Source organism: Aquila chrysaetos, chromosome 1 (genome assembly GCF_900496995.4).
Source record: "Aquila chrysaetos chrysaetos chromosome 1, bAquChr1.4, whole genome shotgun sequence".
Taxonomy (NCBI): domain Eukaryota; kingdom Metazoa; phylum Chordata; class Aves; order Accipitriformes; family Accipitridae; genus Aquila; species Aquila chrysaetos.
Window position 1 is genome coordinate 69,909,221 of NC_044004.1, and position 23,226 is coordinate 69,932,446.

General features: G+C 39.9%; 1 protein-coding gene across 7 annotated transcripts in view; it reads right to left on the reverse strand.

The window, feature by feature from the left end:
• Positions 1–7,016: 7,016 nt before the first annotated feature.
• USP38 (ubiquitin specific peptidase 38) overlaps positions 7,017–23,226 on the reverse strand; it is a 41,373-nt gene continuing 25,163 nt past the window's right edge. For 5 of the 7 annotated variants that reach the window (XM_030028651.2, XM_030028826.2, XM_030028743.2 and 2 more), the window contains one exon: positions 7,017–23,142. In XM_030028651.2, the coding sequence (XP_029884511.1) occupies positions 22,981–23,142 (162 nt within the window). In that variant the 3' untranslated portion in view covers positions 7,017–22,980. The remainder of the gene's footprint in view (positions 23,143–23,226) is intronic. The other 2 variants (XR_005933117.1, XR_005933118.1) reach the window with 2 other exon arrangements.

A 23,226-nucleotide genomic window follows, 5' to 3' on the forward strand; every position in this document is an offset into this window, starting at 1 on the left:
AGGTTTAAAACCTAATACCACTAATAATTGCTCCTTCAGATCAAGTTGCAGGTCTGTGCAGCAGATTTAAAGTTTCTTGCCTGCTGATAAATCCTGTTGTTGTCAGTACAATTACACAGTTGAATTTTCCTTGTTTGCATCTTTCATAAGCTTAAGGAATCTGGCATAAAAACTTTCCTTAAAAAAACTCCGAAACAACAGTATAAAAACCATGCAAAGTGAGTATTATTATCCCCATTATACAGATTTGCATCGGGGATATGTGAAGTTTAAAGCCAAATGTATCCATTCATTTTTGGGTATCCAAGAAGTAAATTTAAAAAAAAAAATTTTTTTTTTTTTTTAATTTTTCTGAGCACATGGCTTGACACAGCTGTAGCTGTCTGTTCTCAGATTCCTGCAAATCTATTTCAGGTCTCAGAGTCAGACACTCGGAGAATAGGGAATGTACAAGATAAAGACTACCTGTGAAAAACATGGAAATGAAAAAGCGATCTCACACAGCCCACATCTGAATTTGTATTACATCGGGCAGTACAGCTAAGAAGGGAAAGAGACTTCCTGACTGAGGACTGACTTACAGTAATATGCTTTCAAAACAGTATTTCTATAAAGTTACCCACCAAGATTAAACTTTATATGATGTAAACAGGCACATTCATTTCCCCAAAAGTATTTGGTCAGACCAAAGTATCAGCTTAAGTCTTTCTGTGGGTTTTCTCTCTTGTTTGTTTATATGAACAAAAATAGCATGAAATTATTAGTATATTTTATCTTGAAAAAGTATAACCACTGTTTGCACAATAATTATGGCAAATATTTGTATAGCAAAGATGTTACATAGATATCAAGATAATAATGATTTCATTGTAAGGTTAAACCTTTCATTGTGATGTATTACACAACAATACCTTTTATTTCAGGAAAACTGAAGTCTAGCTACAGTAATCACTATTACACTGTGAACTCGGGCACTGGAAAAAGTTGATGACAACTGGATGTAGCGTTAGTCACGCAGTATCAAAAAATAAGCGGAAGAAATAAAATACATAATATTTTCTTTAAAACTGTTGAGCCATTCTAACAAACACACAGAACCACTTGTAATTAAGATAAACACAACATCCTCTTACCACTGCTGTGCTTACAGCTCTTTCAAATAGCACATATGGTTTGTACTTTAATCGAATGTGCTTAGACCCTTTTCTCCTAATGAACGATTGTATGTGTTGTAGTTGGGAAGCAAAACAAGACTAAGTTAAATACGCTCTAGCTGCCTTAACTCAATTTCCTTGTATTTATGGATTTATATTAAATCCCTAAGGTTATTTTAAAATTGTTTTCAGTGTTATTTTATCATTAATCTTATTATCATCCAAAAAAACTGGCTGCAAATGATAGCTTTGAGGATTGGCAAACACATTTGTACAGCTTGAAACAATTTATTGAAAACATGTTGCTTACATAAGAGAACATGCTGTTTTTAAATGCTGTTGGTAAGAAATGTTCATTTCTTGAATTTCCATTCTATTTATGGACTCTGAAGACAGGAGAAATACAATTTAAAGCGCACCTACAGGTTGCGTACCTTTTTAACCTCAAGCGAAGGGATCTTGTCTCGCTGTGACTTTGCAATGGGCTCCTCAGCGGTGGCATACAGCAGCACACAAGCCAAGGTAACATGCCTTTTTGAAATACTTGATCTTTTCTCCAAAGGAGAAACCTGTAACCAGCCATGTTGTAAACTAGTGAACACTGGTTTAATAATGAGAAGGATTTTAGTTTCAATTCAACAGAACAATCATCTGTGGCCAAATGTACTTCTGTGGGCATAGGAGATACAATAAATAAAGATTTACCGTAAATGCGTTTCCTTACTTTTTTCCCCCCATATATTTGCCACATCTATAATTCTTCAGTCATTTGTGCATTTACGTGACTCCCTAAGATGAAATATAATTATCTTTGCTATTTCATAGCTGGTGAAAATGAGGTACAGCCAGAGTTACACAGAGCATACCTAGAAGAGCAAAAGTATGACACCCACCCCCCCACCCCAAAGGGTGAGTCCCAGTTCAAACAAGAGGAGATTTCCTCTTTCACGTGTGCGATGTAAGCTCTAGGGGCCAGATGTAGTCACTGACAATTATTAGCATGCGAGCTCCACGCTTCCCCCCCCGCCCCCAGCACGCCAATAACCATCTCCCTCTCTGGGACAGACGGTGGGTGTCCTGCCGGGGGGGGGGGGACGGATGGGACAATCCAGGACTTTCCTCGATTGTCAGCTAAAGCAGCAAACCAAACCGTTCCGTCCGTTCTAAATTTTTAAGAAATGCAGCTTTTTTTCAGATGCCATTTTTTTTCAGCTCATTTTCCAGAAAGCAGCTTATTTCAGATGCCATTTTTAGCTGACACCTGATTCTTAATAATTTACGTTGCCCTTTATGAAGGTTTTGAGATGATTATGTGATTGCCTTCTGCAGTTGTAAATCCCGTTACTTCTGCTGTCTACGTAAGCAGCACATACAGAGTTTTTCCCCTCTTTCTGCTTTCCTGGTTTTCCACTGATCAAGTACCTTGTCATCTGCTTTTCCGAAGAACACAGAAGCCCAGAGCTTCTCATCATGAATAGTTTCTTATGCTTTCATTAACTTGGGAAGGGGAAGAAAGGAATAAAAGGAAACTCTGGAGTTTGCAATGTGTGCAAGTGTCATAAAATCGCAAACCTTTTAACAGAAGTTCAGCCCTCAGAGCATCTTCCAGAGGGACAAAAGAAATCTATTGACTTTCAATGGCAAAATTTTGCTACAATACTTCTAGGTCAAGATTTTTAAAAAAGTAATCTCAATTTCTGTAAATCCATCTACTTGGTTAGATATGAAGTTCTGCCTGCATATCTGTTTGCACTTAAACTTCATACAAGCCCAGCAGTCCAACTTGACTCTACTATATTTTTTTTTTTTTTAATATCCAATTTTGAATTAAGAGAGTGACATATGTGCTTAGGCATTCAGAATAGCTTCCTTTTAAAATTAAATATAGCTGTCTTTTAAAAAATTGAGCTTTGGAAACATGCTAGATAGAAAGATTCCCCCAACCACAAGTATGCATAACTTACAATCACAGCCAGACTTCAAAGATTCTGCCTTTACACCCACACCAGGGTCTTTTTTATTGCAATTCTTTTCTAAACAACTAATTGCCTGCTAAGCGTTAAATAAGCAATTTACATTTTCCCCTTTATTCTTCACGGGGCAGTTGACATAATGCTGAGAGCACAACTACCAGCTTAACAGACAGCAACACAATTTTGGTCAGGTCACTCCACCCTGGTTTCCCAGGGATGTGAGGTGTGTATAATGACTTCTCTCCTGTTTCATCGTGCTGCAAAGGTTAGTCAAGTAACTTTTACCATGTTCTACTTAAGGTCTAATTCAGAATCTCCTGCCAAGTAACTATGCCTTGCTTAAATTGATCACAGATAGTTTAGCAACGGTTTTGTCACTGCTTTGACTCCAGAAAGCTCATTTTTTGTACAGAAACTGCTCAACCACTGGCAAAAATTCTGCAGCTCGACTTGCACATTGAACTTATGTGTCGCCTCTGGTTACTCTGTAAGACACAAGCGCCTGTATGTTTGTTTGCCTGAGTGCCTTAAAACAAAGGTCAGCTTTTGGAGTTGTATTTGTGCTCTGCTGGAATCTCCTTTCTTCCCGACCTGAGCAGCACGTCTCTTTCCAGAGCTGCTGCCAAGGGAGGGGGCTGCACAGTCCCAGCCACCTCCTGTCACCGCGCTCTGAAATGATGCCGAGTTAAATGCTACGGGTGCCACAGCTTAGCATCCAGATTGATCCAGACAGGTAAGAGATTTCTGAAAGACAACACCAGGTTTGTACTTCTGGCACTTTTTCCCCCTTCGTCTCTTCTACTGAACTTCTCACTAAAAAAAGAATCCAGAAAACTATTATCGAAACCTAAGAAAACCTTCAGTCATTTGTTATTAAGCTACTCACGTAAAGACAACGAGAGACAGATTATGATAACAAGATCATCAAAAAGCGAATGTTTACTGGCACTTGCAGTAGATCATGCTTATCTTGAGATATTCCAAGGGCATTTTCTTATATATTGAGTAACGTTTCAAGATCAGTGGTCAGGTTTTCACAGCTATAAGATGTTATGTCAGGATCAACGGCCTGCTTTTTATTTAGACACAACTGACTTCGCAGCATATTTTTGTTTGGCAACATATAAACTAGTCGCACAAAACCAACCAATCCCAATGACTACCAGGTAAGTAGAGAGTTTACTTTCTAATCACCTCATTAGGTCAGCACTATTCACTGACATACAATCACATTGATACAGGCACTAAAAATAGTTCACCTACATTTTTCTTTAAGGTCAAGCCTGGAAACTTACGGTAGCTGTTTCAGTTTTTATGAGCTTTAGATCTTCCTGGAAAGCCACTGGCCCAGCCCTCCTTCCACCAGCTGTGGAAGAAGTCTGGGGAATGTGACCTCCTCTGTCGGTGGTCTAAATTAGGCAAAGTGAGTACTTTTGCTCTCTTCACATTCCCAGTTTCTGTTTCAAGGTTACAGTAACTTACAACTCCTGTACAAAGCCTATCTGTTGGTATAAATGCTCAAAATGAAAAGAAACGGAACCAATTATGTCCTGTTGACCAAAGGTTATTTTAATCTGCATTAAGTGCTCCCGCAAGTTATTTTATGAAGTGTTTTCAAATAGGCGTATTTTGTAAGTTTTACAAATTTACCTTATTTTCTTAAGACGTTATGGTTTTGTTGTTTATTTTTAATTCTTCCTGACTTCCGTATGTATATCCAGGAGCGTACAATTATCATGGGCAACTTTCCCAAAGTGTTACGCAAGGTGATTTGGGTTTCTGCTCCAGCAGCTTCACCCATGTATCTAACTATCTTCCTTCTCAACAGTCGATTCCTTCTATCCCATATCTGGTCCATGCCAAGTCCTCTTTCTCCTTTCCCTGGGAGCCTGTGTTAACTCAATCCCCGCACTAAGTTTGCAATATAAGGATCCATCGCTGTTAGCTTTATTCCTCTCATGGTTACAGTTGTCTTGCTTAGATTTTATACTTTGTATGCATTTTATGCATATAAATTTTATGCATTATATGGAGATGTTTATTCTCACCTTCTCCCACAATAGTCCAACAAAAGGAAAGGAGAAGTCCAGAAGGATATCACACTCAGCACACGGTTTCTAAAAATCCTGTTAGAAGCTCGGATGGGGGCAAGAGTGCACATGTGGAATAAAAGCCTACTATGCTGAAGGACGTACCAGTCCTCCTGGTAGATCCTAGGAAGGGACTGAGAACCAAACCAAAATGGCTAGGCTTTCCTGGGCTGAATGCAGTAAAGCATTTCAAGCCAACCACGAGCAAGCAATCTTAAGCTTTTCTACTACCTAGATAGCTGACAGGCAGGCAGACTGAAATGTCCAAGGAAAGGAAACACCTTAAATAGACTGAAATGTTCAAGTATTTTTGCTGAATTAGAAGTACTGCCTGGAGGACACTGTCCTTACTAGCAGCTCTGGCTTGGTTTTGGTTACCATATAAAGAATCCCCAAGGGCTCAGTACGGTTTCAGGAACTCGCATGCTATACAAACGTGCAGTCTCCTTCCCTGAAGCCACGTCACCAGGCACTGGAGATGAGCAGCCCAAAAATAATATTTTGGAAAGAGCACTGCCAATCCACTCTTCATGTGAACAGTTTTCTCACTGGCTCGCCTTGAGGTATTAAAAGTTATGATACAGAAGCCCTCCAGGCAATCTTTCCCTCCTGGTACTGTTAGCTTGGTTTTTTGCTCATTTTAGTCTGCTGTGATGAGCTCTATCACTTACCAAGCAGAGTTTTGGTTTTGATTAGTGCATTTAGCCTTCTTACTCCTGGGCTACAGTCTTTTCTAAATCTGCAGTTTCCTTCTCGCACCCTTTCAGAACAGGCTATTCTATTTCTTGTTTTCTCCCCCCAAAATGTATCTGTTTGGCAAAAAATATTTCCCTTCCCCACGTCAATCACTTCTAACTGGGTGCTTCCTCTTTTCTTTGTTGTTTCCATAAGGCATGGTCCAGAGGAGAAATGCTGCTTCCTGTTCGCAGAAAAAAACCCAACAAAACCAAACCCAAAGCCGCTGTTTGTCCTCCCTCTCCTCACGCCCTGCTAGCCACCACACCATGAGGCCATTTTCTGTTTGTCTGCTGACAGCCATGAAAAACACCTCCTTGTGTGTTTGGCAGCAGGCAGCTCTCATGCTCCTACTCCAGAGGCAAATCCTGCACTAGGTGTGGGGACCCTCCTGTAGCAGCTACTGCACGCTCATGGAGGAAAGATGGGAGGCTGAGGGCACTAGTTGAGGCCATATAGTACTTTTTGCAAAGGAGAAGTAAAACCCATCATTTCTACGCTTTTAACAGAGCATGCCCCAAGAAACACGTTAAGTGTTAGACCTGGTTGGGTAGGTGAAAGTACCTCAGATCAGAGTCAAAGCTCCAGGCTGCAGCTCCAGGCAGACGTACTGGAACAGGTATGTGGCCGAAGCGGTGTGTGTTACCCCTGAGTAGGTGAGCTAAAATAACCTTCAGCTCCGATGGTGCTGAGTGGGAAGAGGACTGCTGAACTCGCAGTGCTGGGAAAAACATAACTGCTGGGACATCGAATGCAAAGCAGGACAGAGTAACGTTAGAGAGACAAGTTTTCATCTTTAAATGCAGAATTCCCTTACTGTGAAAACATCCAGAAAAACCTTCGTCCACCACTATTTGGAACAGCAAGACCCAAGCGATGCAGGATGCCAAGCTTTCCCAGAGCATCTCAGACTGCCCGCATGCAGCCTCTTAATGCTATATGAGCATCACAAACTCACGTCCTTTCAAACTAATACTACTGGCAGTACAAGTCTGGTATATCCTTAATCTCAAAAAAAAACCCAAAACCCAACCCCACAAAAAACCAAAATACAGTAAGAGGGGGAGGGAGAAAGAGCTTTATTACATGTGTACACAGATCAAAACAATTTTCTATGCCTATAGGGGTTTGAGAAAAAATACAACAAAACATAACTTTCAATGAGATGTAATTGATGAATGATTTATGGGCCATTTGTGTAGAAGTACTAAGCATGATAAAGTCTCATCTTGATAAATCAGCTCAAATTCCACTAGTGCCATTAATAAATCAAGAGCAGGTCAGCTCCATTCTTAATGTTATTATTATGGTGCCTTCTGTCTGCTAATGCAAGTTTTAACATCTTCTTCACACATTAGTATGAGACAGAGATATATATATCTCCTTAGTGAATTAATTAGCAGGATTTTGCATCCTTCATTTAACAGGCAGAACATCTCCCCACTCTCTTCCTTGCTCTCCTTTAGCTTTCTGAAGGGGACGTCTATAATACATGGAAGGACAAGTATACACAACTATGAGAAAACTGAGCCAAATTAACATGCCAGCCCTTCTAGAAACGGAAGGCTTCCCTCTCCCCTTCTGCAATACCCTCTTCTCAACCCATTCCCTTCACTCCCCAGCTGTGCAGGTCCCCCCCTCCCTTATGCTGACACCAGCACTTGTCCAATTGCAAAGTAGGGTGGTGCAATTTACTATCCCAGCAGAACTTAAAAAAACCCAACAAAAAAACAACAACAAAAACCCCAACACCCCACCCCACACTGTTTTGAAAGCGAGCCAGAATATCTGTGGGAACGTTCAGCAGAATAGAAAGGCATTTAAGTGCTTTAAATTGATTTAAATACAGTCACGAACACCAAAGCCAGCTCAAGGTAAGAGGAGAGGATAGGATGATTTCTCTCCCTTCTGATAGCTGCCAGTTGCTTATTTAGGTCATCCACCTATGAAACTTTATCTTGAGACTCTAGGACACATTTGTGGGCTTAAGAATCATTAAAACTATCGATTAGTCTGATTTCTAATTTAAGGTAGTGTAATTAGTTCCTACACACAAGTAATTCTCCGCATGTCTTCACTGTGCTGGTCAACGCTCATCTGCAGAAAGGGTTGGGCATTGTATTACGTTTAATATCTATTATTACATATCTTAAAAACTTTAAACTTCTACTTGTAGTATGAAGCATCTTTAAGATGACACAAGAATTACATTTTTTTCATAATGTCTTGATGAGCTTACATCCTCTGAAACAGAAGCAGGTTCTGAGCAGCGTGCAAACCCCATTCCTTGTAGCTTATTTCTAAGGATATGTGACAGAGAGAGACACAGTACAGATAAAGACTGAGGAGAAATAGCTTCTACAGACTCTTAGAGATCATTTGGAAGAAAAGGGGGACTGAGGAACATACCAAAAGATACACTGTGGAATTTAGAAATCTTAATACAAGTACTGGCATGCTAGTCTGAGTGGCTTTTTCTGTTTTAAAAAACCCCAGCAGAGTAGTTTCAACAATAACAACCCCCCCCCCCCCAAAACCCAAAACAAAATCAAAACCAGTTTCTACAAGGCTATGAACTACTATTTAGTACTAATTTTTCCAATAACATGATTTTATGCACAGAAAGTTAAGATCTAAAAACTATGCATAAAGCTGTATTGGCCAGACACTACCATACACATGGTCCCTGCTCTGCAGTTTACAAAGAGCTCATGAGGCACTCCCCCCAAAATCAAACAACTTTCTATGTAAACAGCATATTTCAGCCCCAAATTTAAAAGTGCTTATTAAACTGAACATTCACCAACTTCCTATCTCTGCATTAATCAAATATTATGTATTCTCAGGAATGAGATGATGTAGTATGAAGCTTTATTCCCACATGTTTAATCTTCCCAGAGAATTCACAAATGGTTGGGGCATGACCAAGATTTGCAGGTGTTTATAGGCTTAGGTTCTCACTTGGCAGTCACTGCCGCAGCCTCCGAGCACCTTGCAAGAGCTAAAAACAACACCATCAATCACCTCTCCTTCCTTCCTTCCAGTAGGTAGGCGTAAATTACCTGACTTGGATGACTGGGCTGGAGGGGAGGGAAACAGAAGCAGGGCAACCGAGGAAAGCTCACTGGAGGAGTTGAACGCTTCACGCCAAACGTTCAGAGCCTGTGGTCGTTCTTGTACCTCTCCTGCCACACAGCTCCAAAGCCAACGTCCAACTCGCACTTAAGTCCTGGCTCCTACATGCAAGTCTTCTACCTTTACTGCCCAGGTCTGTGGCCACAGTGAAACACACCTGCTGCAGAAGGCCATACACCCAAAAGGACAACCATCTCAGACTGGCAGGGCTAATCCTGCAGAGGGCTCGAAACAGCAAGACAGCCAGTGTAGGGGAAGAGGACCTCGGCAGCATATGGGACATCAGTGTGATGATCTTACAGTGACCTGTGTTGCTCAGCAGGCAATCTACAGCAGGTTTGGGCCAGATGGGGCTTTCCAGGGTGTGATCTTGGTTCTTGCTAATGGAAATAATCACGCCTGGCTGTCTCAAGTGCACAGATCACTGTGAAGGGTAGGATGAGACGCAAACTCCTAACCAGAAGCAGATGGAAACGTTTATTATTGTGGCTCTTCTGCACTCACAGAGCAGTGGGGGTCTAAAGGGTCTGAATGCCGGAGGCTGACAACATCCCTCTGCAGTGGGGGATGTTACAGAGCAGGCAAGTTATCTCAAGCTCACTCTTCTTTTCCGGCAAGAAATCAAGCTCAGCTTTTGTCCACTGCTGCTATATCGCGAGCTCCCAGTTAAACAGCAATTACATTTAAACAGTTTTTGTCACATATTAGTCTTCCTTGGGAAGACAGCAGGAAAAAAGGGTATTATCTTACTCCTACTACTTTATTTCCTTGCCATTACTGCTCACAAAAATTTACTCCATGTTTTGCGACACAAAACCCTGTACAGCTTCGTCTTGTGACTATATAATATGAGCCGGGCATTTTAGTAATTATCTCTGGCAGCCTTCCTCCCTCATTTACCGCTCCTCCCCAAAAGAGATTCAAAACAGGAAAGATCTTATTTTGTATCTGAACATGGGATAAAATGCTCACCAACTGTTAGTAAAGAACAAAGATAAAATCATGAGATTATTATATAGACTACACATTCTTCAGTGGCTGTGGAAATCACTTAACACTTCTTTACTCAATTATAAAGAGTGTTAATCTCTTTCACCCTTGCAAAGATTTCTGTTATTATTGAATGGAAGCTATCAGTAAAAACAATGCAATGGGAAAATACCAGGCTCAGTAGGAGTTGGCGAGCACCAGACATAACTGTGGGAGTGACTCCCACAGTGGGTTCTGGCTAAGATATGCCAGTTATGTGTTCTTATTTTATCTTTGTTGTAAACTAGGTTTTTGACAAACACCCTCCCCCCCATACAAGGTTATTGAACTGATGAAGTGCATGAGGTACTTTGCAACTGAAAAAACAAAAAAGATTGGCACGGGAGGTTTTTCTTACCGTTCTTCTAAGCTAATCAGTAAGGGCTAATCTTATTTTGTATCTTTAGACCAATGCTTACCCTGGGAAATGAGAACTCAACTGCGTTATACATACAAAGGCACCCTCCCTCGCCACAGGTGCCTGGGTGGTGAGCCCATTTCAGGGAGAGGCGATGGTCTAGAGAAGGAAGAGCACCACGTCAGCAGCTGAAGTGGAAGCCCAGCGCACCCGCCCGGTCCCCCCTCTCCTTTAGCCGTGCCTCCGCTCACCCCCTCCCTAGCCCCTCGCAAAGCAGCGGTGCTGGCTTGGTCAGCTCGCTCTCAACAGCAGAAGTAATAAATCCTTGTTTAGTTTATAGCTGTGTTTTTAAAAATCCAGCACAATGTTTCTGACTCATCAGAAACTGTAATCGCTATAAGCATCCCAAGCGAATCGAATCACACCTGAGACCGATCTGGCCTCACTTCTTCACTTGCTGTAACAGAGATGGATTGAAATGAACAAGTTTAGCTCCCTAACATCTGCTCGGCAAATGCTCACATAAATCAGGATGCAGAATATAGTATATTTGCCACACCCTGAATAGCAATAGTCAAGCAAGATGAAGAGCAGAGTGAAATCCTGGACTTGCTGAAGTCCATGGCAAGACTCCCATCAATTTCAGGCAGGCCAGTATTTTAATGCAGATTGTTACCAGATGGTAGATTTTAGGACCAATTGACAAATGCAATTAAAAGCAAAAAAGAATTAACTGATGTGGTAGCTGTATTAATTACTTGCATTCATATTATCAAAAACCAATACACAAAATCTGTGTATCTCCCAGCAACAACTATGACTGCCCTTGTAAAAATACCCATTTTCACTTTGAAAAACCTGAAATTCTTCTAACCAGTAAACATTCTCCCCCAAGCGAGCAGATTTTCCATACTGATTTGACTTCTAAACATAGAAAGATGCTATTTTTTAATGATGTAAGTCACATAGTTTATTTAGATAAACACATTATCTTGCCCATGCTTAGATCTTTTCCCCCACACGCTGAATAGAATCTTTTCTCTTACAGGTAAAGTAGCAAGGATAAAAATTGAGAGTTGTTTCCGAGATAATACTGCGGTCTCCTAAACCAAATTCAAACCAAACATTAGCTAATACAATAAGCCTAGAGGTAATACTACAAGTTCATGCTCAGCTTCACAGTGTCACTGTTGCTTTTTAAGTCCTTGCAAATAATGTAATAAAGATATTGCCTCCAGACAGTTATTCTTAAATTCATCCAAGACTGAGATGAATTACTATAACTCACGCTTCTCTCAGCATGATTGTTTCAGATTGCCTGTATATTTAGGAAGATTAATTTACACTGGTCACATTATTAAAATTCTTCTATAACCCTAAGGGAAAATTAAAACACCTTTTTCTCCTACAGGCAGCATCTCCATGCTCCAGAAGTAAGGTTAACAGTTCACTGAGCTTTTATGAGCAAGTGCAGTTGGACTGCTGGGCAGCATGGTGAGAGACATTTTACTCAGGACACAAATTTGAGATACTCTCCCAAAGTTATTTTGAAACACTCTTTATGGGTCTGTTTATATTTTCTCATTGGCTCCATCTGATTTTCTCAAACTCAGTAAAGGGACTGTTATTTTTAAACCGCTGGCCACAAACTCCATTTGACATCTCAAAGACAAGTCAGTCTTTCTCACTCATGCTACATCATCCCCGAGAACTCTAGAATTTCAGCTTCAGTCAAGTATCTCATGTCCAGCTTCGCTGTCTTGGCTCTGAAGCAAAGACAGACGCTAAAAGATTATTAATAAAAATGCTTTTTTAGCTACTGCTGGTAAGATTTTGCCTACATACAAAGAGGCAGGAACCACCTTGATTATGCCATTGACTTCCCTGAGACCTTAAGATACTTGTAGCCCCAGCAGTCAGCCATTTATCCCGACAGTCAGGACACCAACTGCTCAAAGAAGGATGCTGATAAACTTCCACATTCAAGGCCTTCACTTTGCTATTCAATGCAAAGGAGAGACTGGAGTATTGCTGCGACTCCAAACAATGGGTAAACGTTAGTTTAACATTTCCTGCAGATGCCTGCTTTACAGTTTCCCCCCCAAAACTATTTATAGCAGAGCTTCAGTCATGCACTGATTTAGAGAAAAACTACAGTCCCAACCCCAGCCCTATGCTCCATAGCACAAAATTGTAAGACAACACTGAATAATTTTATGGGAATGTCAACTAAAAGATAGCAGTGTCATTAGTGCTCTCTACTGGATAAACACATAATTACTCCAAAATGAATATAGCACATCAGGGACCTCAGTAACAAAGTGGTGTAAAATCACTTGTATTTACATTATAATACTTGGACTATATTAATAAAAGTTTATGTTACTCAAAGCAAGTTAAAACCTTAAGTTGGGATGCAACAAAGGATGTACAGAAGTCCTTGAAAAGAAAACACAGCTGAAGTTGCAACTCTGATATCTGAAGTAGGTCAATTAGAGAAAAAACAGGCAAGACTGTACAAGCATACTTGAGTCGAGGTAGTTTTAATCAGAAATATTCCTTCCCATTCCTCGCATACTATATCCATATGCACAGATTAATTTACAGCTAACAACTGTGAAATTCAATTTCAGAAATTCTTCTGCCCTCAAAAGTAGTAATGCATTTGGAAGTCACAAAACAATTTTCTTCATCACTTTTCATACCCTGCAAATACAGGGCAAACTTCTACTTGTCAGTCAGACTAAGTGGTGTCACTTAGTTTTCTTCACCTGGAAGTCACAGTGAACTAAGTCAACATTTCCATTACCCCACCACCATGACCAAAGGTGCCTATGGCTCCATCTGAATGAAGAGCACCGTAATTTGCCATTCCCTCCAGCCAACACTGAATCGCCAAGCCCCACCACCAGCAGAATGGTTGTACTGCCCTGTAGTTCAGCATCATTCAGAGCCAAACATATAATACTTAATTTGGCATCCAAGTGTTGATGGTTCAAGCACCTGCAACCACAAGCCTCTGCATAAAAATGAGTAGTGATTGGCCTTTGTGAGAACCTCTTAATAATGCAATTCCCTACCAATAACTGAAGCACACCGACCACTACGCTACCTCCTTCTACCAGTGGGCATACAGGTTTCTTAGCAGGAATTCTTAAAGGGTTGAAGAAACACAAAACTGTTTTTACTGTTAACTGCTACTTGTCTGAATTTTTACAAGCAAAACAGAGGCTTTACAGAAAGTCATGTCAGGTTATGTAGATGCAATAGTTCATTTTAAGTTTTTTATTGCATTTTTGTTATCCTATGTTTGATACATTTAGGAATTAAGTTTATCACAGTAGCATTTAAAAGCCAACTGTGAAACACTATTACGTACAGCCCTGTACCGACATGCATGCAATGTAGAAGATACAGTCTGTGTCCTGGAGAGGTTAGCATCAGAGTCAACAAGGCAGCTGCAAGGGACATGAGGAGGGGGAGAGTGGATGTGAAGAGGGAAAACACCACAACACTGATGAAGCCATAGCAGGAAACATTTCATACGTATCATGATAATTTATTCCACTGAATTTGTTTAGGGGAGAATAAGATAAAAGAAAGAGTTGCCAGATGGACAGTGCAGAACTGGTGAAAACCACTACTAAACACAGAGCTGCTGAGAAAGCTGTCCACATTTCAGTTTTTCCTGCTTAGGGATACTGCAGTTTCTCTTACCCAGTGAGTCTCCAGCTGCATCCCCTCAGTTTTTCATGAAGGCACTTAAGGAGGGGAGTAAAGAGAATAATCTTGCTGGGTCCCAGTGATCTGAAGGAAAACACCTATCCTAAAAAATTCTGGTATCAAGGAAGTTTCAAGGATGAGGCTATCTACGACCTATAACATCAGATTGGACTAATTCTTATTATACACACCCCCTCACACCTTTTTATGCAAGAAAGTGTGCATCATCCTTTTAAAAAGTGGGGAGAATATTCAGGCAGAAGAAGTATTTGGAAAAAATTAAATAGCTATTTCCAAATGAGATTAAGTCAAAAAGACAAAACCCAAAATATTTATTTTGTCCAAAAAAATTTGCTTGAATACACCGCAGACAGACAGGAGGCTGGGTATTAGTTTAGCTCAAATAATAATGAAAACACAAATAGGTACAATTACCTTGACCAAATGATTGCTACACTTTTTCCCACATGGTTTTTCTTTATGTATACGTGACATGTGAAGTTAGTAGGGTTTTGCTTAAACATCTTCTCTTTGGTCTCAAAAAGAGTAGGAAATCCACAGCTTTGCATACCCCCACACTCTGAAGCTCTTGCTCACATTCCTTTCCAGCTTCTCCCTCCCCTTCTTTAAAAGCCTCTAGTTGTTTTCCTTTCATCAAATCCTCTCCAAAGCTGAGCATTCATGCCCATTCCCAGAAGGTGAGCTGGGGAATGTGAAAGAGCTGCTACTCTATAGTTCATCCTGGTCTCTCCCACTCAACACATTTTTAGCACCAAAGGGGACCACGTAAGATGGAGATAAGCAGCCTTATCAAATAAGCAGTTACAAACGTACTCAGTTGAAGTTTCTCCCAACTTGTGGCTTATGCTACGCATTCACAACTGGAGAAGAAATATTGACCACAATGTACAAACTCTGTATTGGATTTGCTCCCAGGAAAATGAGAAATTTCAGAAAGAGATACTCTGCTCCTCCATAGCTGCAAAGAAAGGAAATGTTCTTCATCTATGACTACACTTAAGTCTGTGGTCTACGAACAGACGGTGCATTTCAGGCCTAGTGTACCAGTAACATTTTAGTCCTTCTGTACATGCCTTCCACCTTAACACACCCTTGTGAAAGCATGGGAGCAGCAGTACTCTTGTAGGCTGCCATGCAAGATCACACTGACACTACCTAGCATCCAATTCCAAGAACCGATCCTCCTTCCGCAGAAATGTTAGTAACTGCTTTTAAGAAATTAACCACTTGAGGCCTGTTTGCTTTTCTATTCCACATCCTCAGATTCATATTACTTATTATCCTCACAAATGTCTTCATTCACATCAATCCCCAAATGCAAAATACAGCAGACAAACCCAAGTGATGAAATCATCCACCTAGCTGCTTGTTTATACTGCAGCCAATTCCCTTCCCCAATGAATTCTGCGTAGCTGCTGTTTTCATGGTCTCACCAGTAGGAAATACTTCTTGCAGCCCTGCCATTTTAAAGCACAGCAGAGAACTAGCAAGCTCCTACTGGAGCCAAAGCATTTAATTTTTTTTTTTTTTAAATTATGATTAGGTCCTTTATTATGTTAAAGCCTGATCTGTCCTTTACCTTGGCAGTTAGCAGGTTCAAGTTACTTAAAGCAAAACTGAACCAGCTCAGGTCAAGAATAATTCTTCAATTACCCTGAATAGGTCTTGGATGAAGGGGAGGTTCCCACGATTTTATCCTCACCGGCAGTACCAAGCTTAATCCTGAGACCACATAAAGGCAGCTGTTTCTAATGCCAGAGGGAGGTGTGGGCAGCCAGCTAGAGGAGACTCAACTTCAGACTACACATTCTAAGGGCAACCTAAACCTTTCCCTTCCCTCTCACACAATTCACCACCCAGGAGTAATTTACAGATTATTAACTGGCTTGTTAATTGTTTGAGTTTCCTAGGTATTCTTGTAGTCAAGAAAAACAACCAAACCCAAAAACCTCCTTTCAACTTGTAGTCTGGAGAAACTTGAGGAGAAATACACAGAAGTTTAAAACGGCCTTTGAGAACCTTGTCTTTATTTACAGGAGGCCTGAATGTTTCTGTGCCATAACTTCCATGTTCATTGAGAACTACTGCATTTTAACCAATGATGATGTTCTTTATTAATTTATCAAGTTGAAGGTCATTTCATCTTCTTTGAAGATTTAAGTAACACCAGTTGAGAAGACAACTCAAATGAAACATTGTCATATCACTGCAACTGAAATACACATGAAATTCAGCTACTGCCTACACTTGGTCCTCTGGATCTGTTCTGACTTATTTTCCATGTTTTTGTGTGAGATCCTTCAAGCCGGGATTTAAAGATATAATTTACAATTCCAAAAAAAACCCCACCACTGTTATATTTTACTAGAACATCTATCCTTCAACTCAAGTCAAACACATAAAAACTTAGGTACTTTCAGACACCTTCCAAGGCATTTAAAAATATATGTTTTGACTTCTTTATGCAGCCCAACAAGAGTACAGTAAAACACTCATTCGTCCCATCCATTTTTAAAAACTGATGTGAAATACTATTAAACATCTATGCCAGTTTACAACAACATGATTTAAGAAGAGGCATACTGCAAAAATTATTTCAACTGTAGTTCAGTAGAACAAACACCATGAAAGATACAGCAAGAACATTAAATAACTTCCTTGTAAGGAGTTGAGCACTAAATATTGTAATTCTTTAGAGAACACTTGAGAAAGGGCAAGTCAGTTGAAAAATGGTACTAACCTTTAAAGCCAAGTACTAACACATTCCTGCGTTTGGCAAGGGATATGCCTTCCCCTCAGAACGGGAATGGCTTTGCATCTCTGCAAACCACTTAAGGCTGACACCTTTTTTTTGTCATTTAACACACACTGTAGGAAAACAAATGGCGAAACAGTTCACAGCCCCTGCATCAAATTTTCTAAGAACTCAGAATAAACACAGCTCTAAAACATTCTCATGCAGCATAAAGTAATGACAAGTCTATATTCACTGAGTAAAAGAAACCATTATTTTGAACAGGTCAATTTCGATACCTGTTCCCATCAAGTTAAAACTCTTCAAGACTATAGCCCAGAGAAGTGGTCTCCAAAGTGAGGTGCGTGCACCCCACAGGGTGCGCAAGACAATCCATTTGGGTGCAAGAAGAAAGTATTTTTTGTACGATTAACAAACAAAATTTTAAATAACTTAAAAATAGTGTTTATTTCATCTTTATCTCATACTTTTTCAATTTCTACTCTTGTGTATGTACATAAAATATTAGGACAGTAGTACATATATAGTTTATAAATAAATAAATATACATATTTTGGGTGCACACTTAAAGTTTTTACTGATGGGGCATGCAATCAAAAAAAGTTTGGAGACCACTGGCCTCGAGGATGCTGTATGATACTACAGCTGCTAGCCCAATCACATATCCTGTTGCTGAATTAATTTTTTAGTATCAGTCTGAAATACTCTCCTCAGCAGCATATTTTCAATACGCCTATTGAGAGTTTTTTCCCTTCACGCACACTGATATAATAGAGATCCTAGAAGGATTAGGCTTGGATAACAAAGCATTGTTGACAGAGTATCCTTTGGTGGAATTCCACTAAAGTTACAACTTTATAGCAGGTACAAGTGAAATTATAATTAAAACATACGCAACTTCCAAATCAGATTAGAGCCATCCTTTCCTTTTTTGCAGTTCGGCAGTCTCGTTTTAGTCTCGCGCCGGCACTTCTCCTTCACCATCCCCCTGCCCCTCCTTCCCACACGCCGACTCCACGCGCAACCACCCGACCTTTGCGTGCCGCTTGCCACAAGTGCCGGTCTCCGTCAGCACTGCAACGGGGGTCCCCGCGTTACCTGCCCTGGGCCTGGAGGTATCGCAGAGGGGGCTGGGGACCGTGCCCTACTTGAGCTAGCACCTGAACAGCACAGCTGGCTCTTACACCTCAGACTCCTCTCGCGGCCCCCTCTGCAGAGACGCATGCTGGAGGCAGCGCCCCAGGGTGGCCGCGTCTGGCCACCCACAGATGCAGATGATGGTGAAGGTCCCAAATGGCCACCCAGCAAGGCACAGTTCACAGGCAGCAGCTGCTCTTCCCAGTTAGTGTGTGGGGAAGCCAGCCAGCAAGTATCCCAGCATTTCAGTGCATGTGGTAGCACGCTGTTTCCCAAGGCGGCAGTGGCAGGTTGTGCATTTTGACATGCCTATTCCAGCACTTTTACAACTGATGCCTAAAAACATTACCCACACTGGAAAAAAAAGGAACAAGAAATGTGTATCCTGAATCCACATACCTGCCTTAGAATCCAGCAGACTTAGAAAAAAACCCAACCTTCTGTTTTAAATAAGAAACCGGCATAGTGTATTTAAAAATGTTCATCTCTGCTTCACTCTGGCTAGTTTTAAGTTTGCTTTCCCTTTGATCTGGATATTTTCATTCAAGCAAAAGCAAGACTCACAATGAATGGGGGGGGATGGGGGGGGGGAATGCGTGTGCATTTAAAGAAAATAAAAAGCGTGTGTGGTAAGCCAGTGCTACACTACACATCACAGCTGGCATACTGATCACAGCCAGAGCTCAACTCACAGGCAAAGTCTCTTTAACCCACTTGCTGAAACAGGGATACTCGCTAGTTAAGTCCATGCAGAACACTGCATTGTACACAAGCCAAACAGTGTCACACGATTTTCGGTTCTCAGCTGTTACATTTGACCTGACACCTATGTGATTTAAGAGCATATTACTCACAGCTATGGATTCAGATTAAGGTAGACCTATGATGACTGGCTGTAGGGAACATGAAAGTTTTTAGGATCATCTGTTCTGATCTCTTGTTTAGATCATAGATCATTTGCTCACCCATTGAAAAAGTCCAATAATTTACATTTGATTACAGCCTACTGAGGACGTCAACTGCTACAACCCATTAGACCCCACAGTAGGCTGTTAACCAGGAAATTGCCCTTGTATTATAAACTGAGCACATTTCTTTGGATCACACATCTGCCTAACTTCCACTTTCCACCACTTCATAATTTTTATGCCTAACTCCCCTAAATCAGAGACCACCACCACCCAAAACTGAGCAGTCAGTCTTTGTTGTTATGTCATAGTTTAGTATTCCCTTCATTTACACTTTATTCTTTGAGACTTAAAAACAAAACTGGCAATATGTCAAGATGGGAAGCCCAACAGAAGAGCAAAACTCTAGGAAGGGACTAGAAGGGACCTCTGGTTTATCAAGTCTAGTTGCCTACTGTTCAGACGCCACTTTGCATTTATTTTCTTTCATAGCTATATTTGGCTCTTCCTTCAAAGCAGGTCTCTGCCTGGAAGGCGGTTCCAGAATTAGTTCTAGTAATTAGGAACTTGGTTTCTAATCTCAATCTTATTTACAGAAAGTTTATACCCACTTGCTTTTGTTCTAACACTCCTTTAGCTCACAGTGCTTCTGCCCTTCACCTGTCATTCGTACAATAAAAAGTAGTATTCTGACTCCATAAACCACCTTACTGCTAGAGATAAAAAAAAAAAAAAAAAAAAAAAAAAAAGGCTTACCCATGAAATAAAACTTCCAGAGCATACAGAAGATAAAATATTTAACTTTACAGAGTAGGGACCAAGGCGGGGAGAGGGAGGGGGAGGGAGGAAAAAGAGCTAGCCAGAAGGTGTGGATTGTTTAGTTAGCCAAAGAAGCCTTTTCTCTCCTCATCCTGGATAAATGGGCTTGTATATATTGTAATCACTTGTTATGGGGGTGACATTCACAGCAATCCACTGTAATGCTCCACATGAAAAAACTGTACAAAATGAACTGTATGGAATAAAGTTAACACAACTCCACTGACCATTAAAACAAAGACCAAAACACAATCCGTCTTGTTAAAAGAAAATATGATTTTAAAAGACATACCATCCTTGAGTTTGGTACAATACTATATCCTTCATGAAAGGAAACAACAAAAAAACCTAAGCTTCAGAAACAGTATTATGTATTTAGTATCTTTCTACTGATTCAACTTAGATAGAAACCAAATTAAGAATGGAGCCAAAAAGGTCAATAAACAAACCAGGCAGCATTCATTCACAGGCAACAGAAATCGAAGTACCCTATGTACATTGTTCTCTCATATTATGTCCAGAAGATAGTCGCATGCAACACCATTACTGTAAACAATGAAGAAAGGTGTACATTTTAGAGTGTGAAATACTTCTCCACTTTCACTAGTTTTATTGAAACCTTCCAAGTTCGGTATGAATGGTCCTACGACGGTTGTCACGTCAGCAAGCAGACTTGCAAATAGGTATTCTGAGTTTTAAAATCTATTTGTAAAACCCAAAGTAACTGCGTCAACAGAAGTCAACAAGAGGAAAGAAAGAAGTTATTTTCAATTTGAGACATATCATCATTTTATACCTAAGGAGATCCAACCCTATTGGCATTACTCTCGTATAAAATTTCCGTATTTAACACCTAATTTAGAATAGGCAAACAAGGGTGTAGAAAGCCTTCTAAGAGCTCATGAAATAAATATAGTACAATAGGTATACAAAACTCCTACTGCACGTTATTTTTAGGTAGGCTACATAATTTGTATTTTTACTGTGAAAACATGAAAACAAAACTGACCTTTACAAAATTATGATTTCATATAGAGTAAAACCACTTGCCTCTGCTTCTACTTACTAATGTTCTAAAATGAACAGTAAATTGATACAGAGAGACAAAATACTCCCGTTGTAATGCAAACAGTAGACAGCTTCTTAGTGCGTCCTCATGATTTGGGAGAGAAAAGCCAAATTAACCTCACAATCATACAAAACACTTTAAAACCAGAGCTAACTGGCAGAGAAGCCTAAAAAGAAATAAAAAACCCTCTTGGACTGAAAGTTACAGAATTTCAAGGCAAAGTGAGCTTTCAAGAAAACCTCGTCCAAGCACAACGAAATGAGAACGTTCCTCACACTAGTCTCATAACATTCCACGTTTCCACAGCTGAACTCCTGGTTCAGAAACCTACAACTGAGATAGCAATAAAAGCGTAGGTCAAAGCCGAGGTACTACAAACTGTCAAAACAAAACTTGGAAACTTAAAAAATGAAAGTGAGCTGCTCTAGCTTTCTTGAGCAGTAACATATGAACCTATAGCAGAGCAAATAGCATAGTTTTAGTGATAATATAAAAATAGCTTGCAAGCTAAGCTACCTTTTAGACTAAACTCCATTTTTTTGATATCGTATGAACAAGGTTTAGTATTACCAACTTAATTTATGCTTTTCAAAGGCATTTTATAAGAAACTTGTTTATTTTGTACAGTTAAGCTAACACCTGCCAGGTTTGCATGCTTTTTAAGGATGCACTTTGTCACCTAGTAGAATATAAAACCACAATAAAACAGTGCAGAATTTTGTAAAAATATTTTAAATAAATTTACACTTCACTATAAGATTATTCAAGTTAAGAATTAATCACCAGATTCAACAGTGTAACTCCTTCACTTCTGTTATTCTCATTGCACATCAAAACCAAAGTTGCTATTTCTGCCAAGACTAAAAGAGTGGATCCTCAACCTCTGCTGGCCTAACAAGCAAGCAAACACTGCTCCACAGACAGTGTCATTTTGGTCTTCTGCAGACAGTTGAAACCTGAACTCACCAGAAATTTCTCACTACAAGCAATATCAGAAGGCAAAACTTCAAAGGACTCTTAGAAGCATAGATCCTCAGCAAAGATCAATACAGGTAGCCTCTCTGTGATTTCACAAACATAGCTCAGTATTATGACCAGCTTTTTCTTAGCAATGCAGGCCACAAAAAGTTATAGATCACTAGGTATGTATTTTTTTTAACAAAAAAATACTGGGCAACACACTTACTGCATTTCAGACTACCAGATTTTTACTTCTGGAAACCTAATAGCTTTCTACAAATGTACTGATTTCTAATACTGACAAAAAAAATTGACTACTAACATTTTTCCCCTTTTCTGCAGCCTCAGAAAGTTTAAGTTACAGTACTGCAAGGCACATACAGAATCTCTTCCTCTCCAATACACAGCAGATATATTCCCTGAAATAATTTTAAAATCCTCAAAACAATTAGAAATGCTACAAAGTTAACAATTTCTATTTAAAAACATTGTTCCTACAGAACATGCACTTTTTTGGAAAACAACTTAGCAAATATTTATAAATTATTTTTTCTTCTTTACATTTACACTGCAAATATATTCAATAATTTTTAATCTGGAAAGTACTGTATCATGTCACATGTAAGTTATTGCCTTCATTATAAATTGCATCATCTCTGGAAATCCATAAAAGGTAGTGGATTTGAAAATAAGGTGGGGGTGAGAGACTATGTATGCAGTTTAGCCCATCCGAAAGGATTTCCACATAAAGCAATACCGTCAGAGTAAAAAATGAACTCTCTTCATTCAGTGGATGAGGACAATAGAAACTGATGTAAGTGCGTTTGTTCAGTTTAATGCAGTGTCATTAGCAACTACTTAAAAATCTCCATTTTCTGTCTTTTGGGCAAGCATATCTTACTATAAAAGCAACTGAATATTTAAGAGGTAGTTTTTTTCCATTATGCGCTTATTTATTTCAAATAAAACATAACCAAAAAACCCCCAACATTTGCTTTTGAACAAGGATCAAGTCTCAAAACTTGATACAATATCTGACAAAGTTCAATATTTTAGTTGTCCTCAGCAGGACTGGGCTGCTTTGGAACCAGTGTATTCCAGGTTGTCTTCATAGTCAAAAGACTAATCTACCAACAGTACTGAACCCACCCCCTCCTCCTCCACCTGTCGGTCCACAACTTCCCGGGGGGTCGTTGTCATCAAATCCATTGGGTCGGAAAGAGCATGAGGCTGAGGCAGCTTGAAGTGCTTGTGTTCGAGCACTAAGCTCTTGCTCCTGAAATGAAAGCATAAAGACAACTCAAAAAAAACAACCTCAAGTCCTTGAAGCGGCTTCTTTCTAGTAAATTCTGAAACAGCT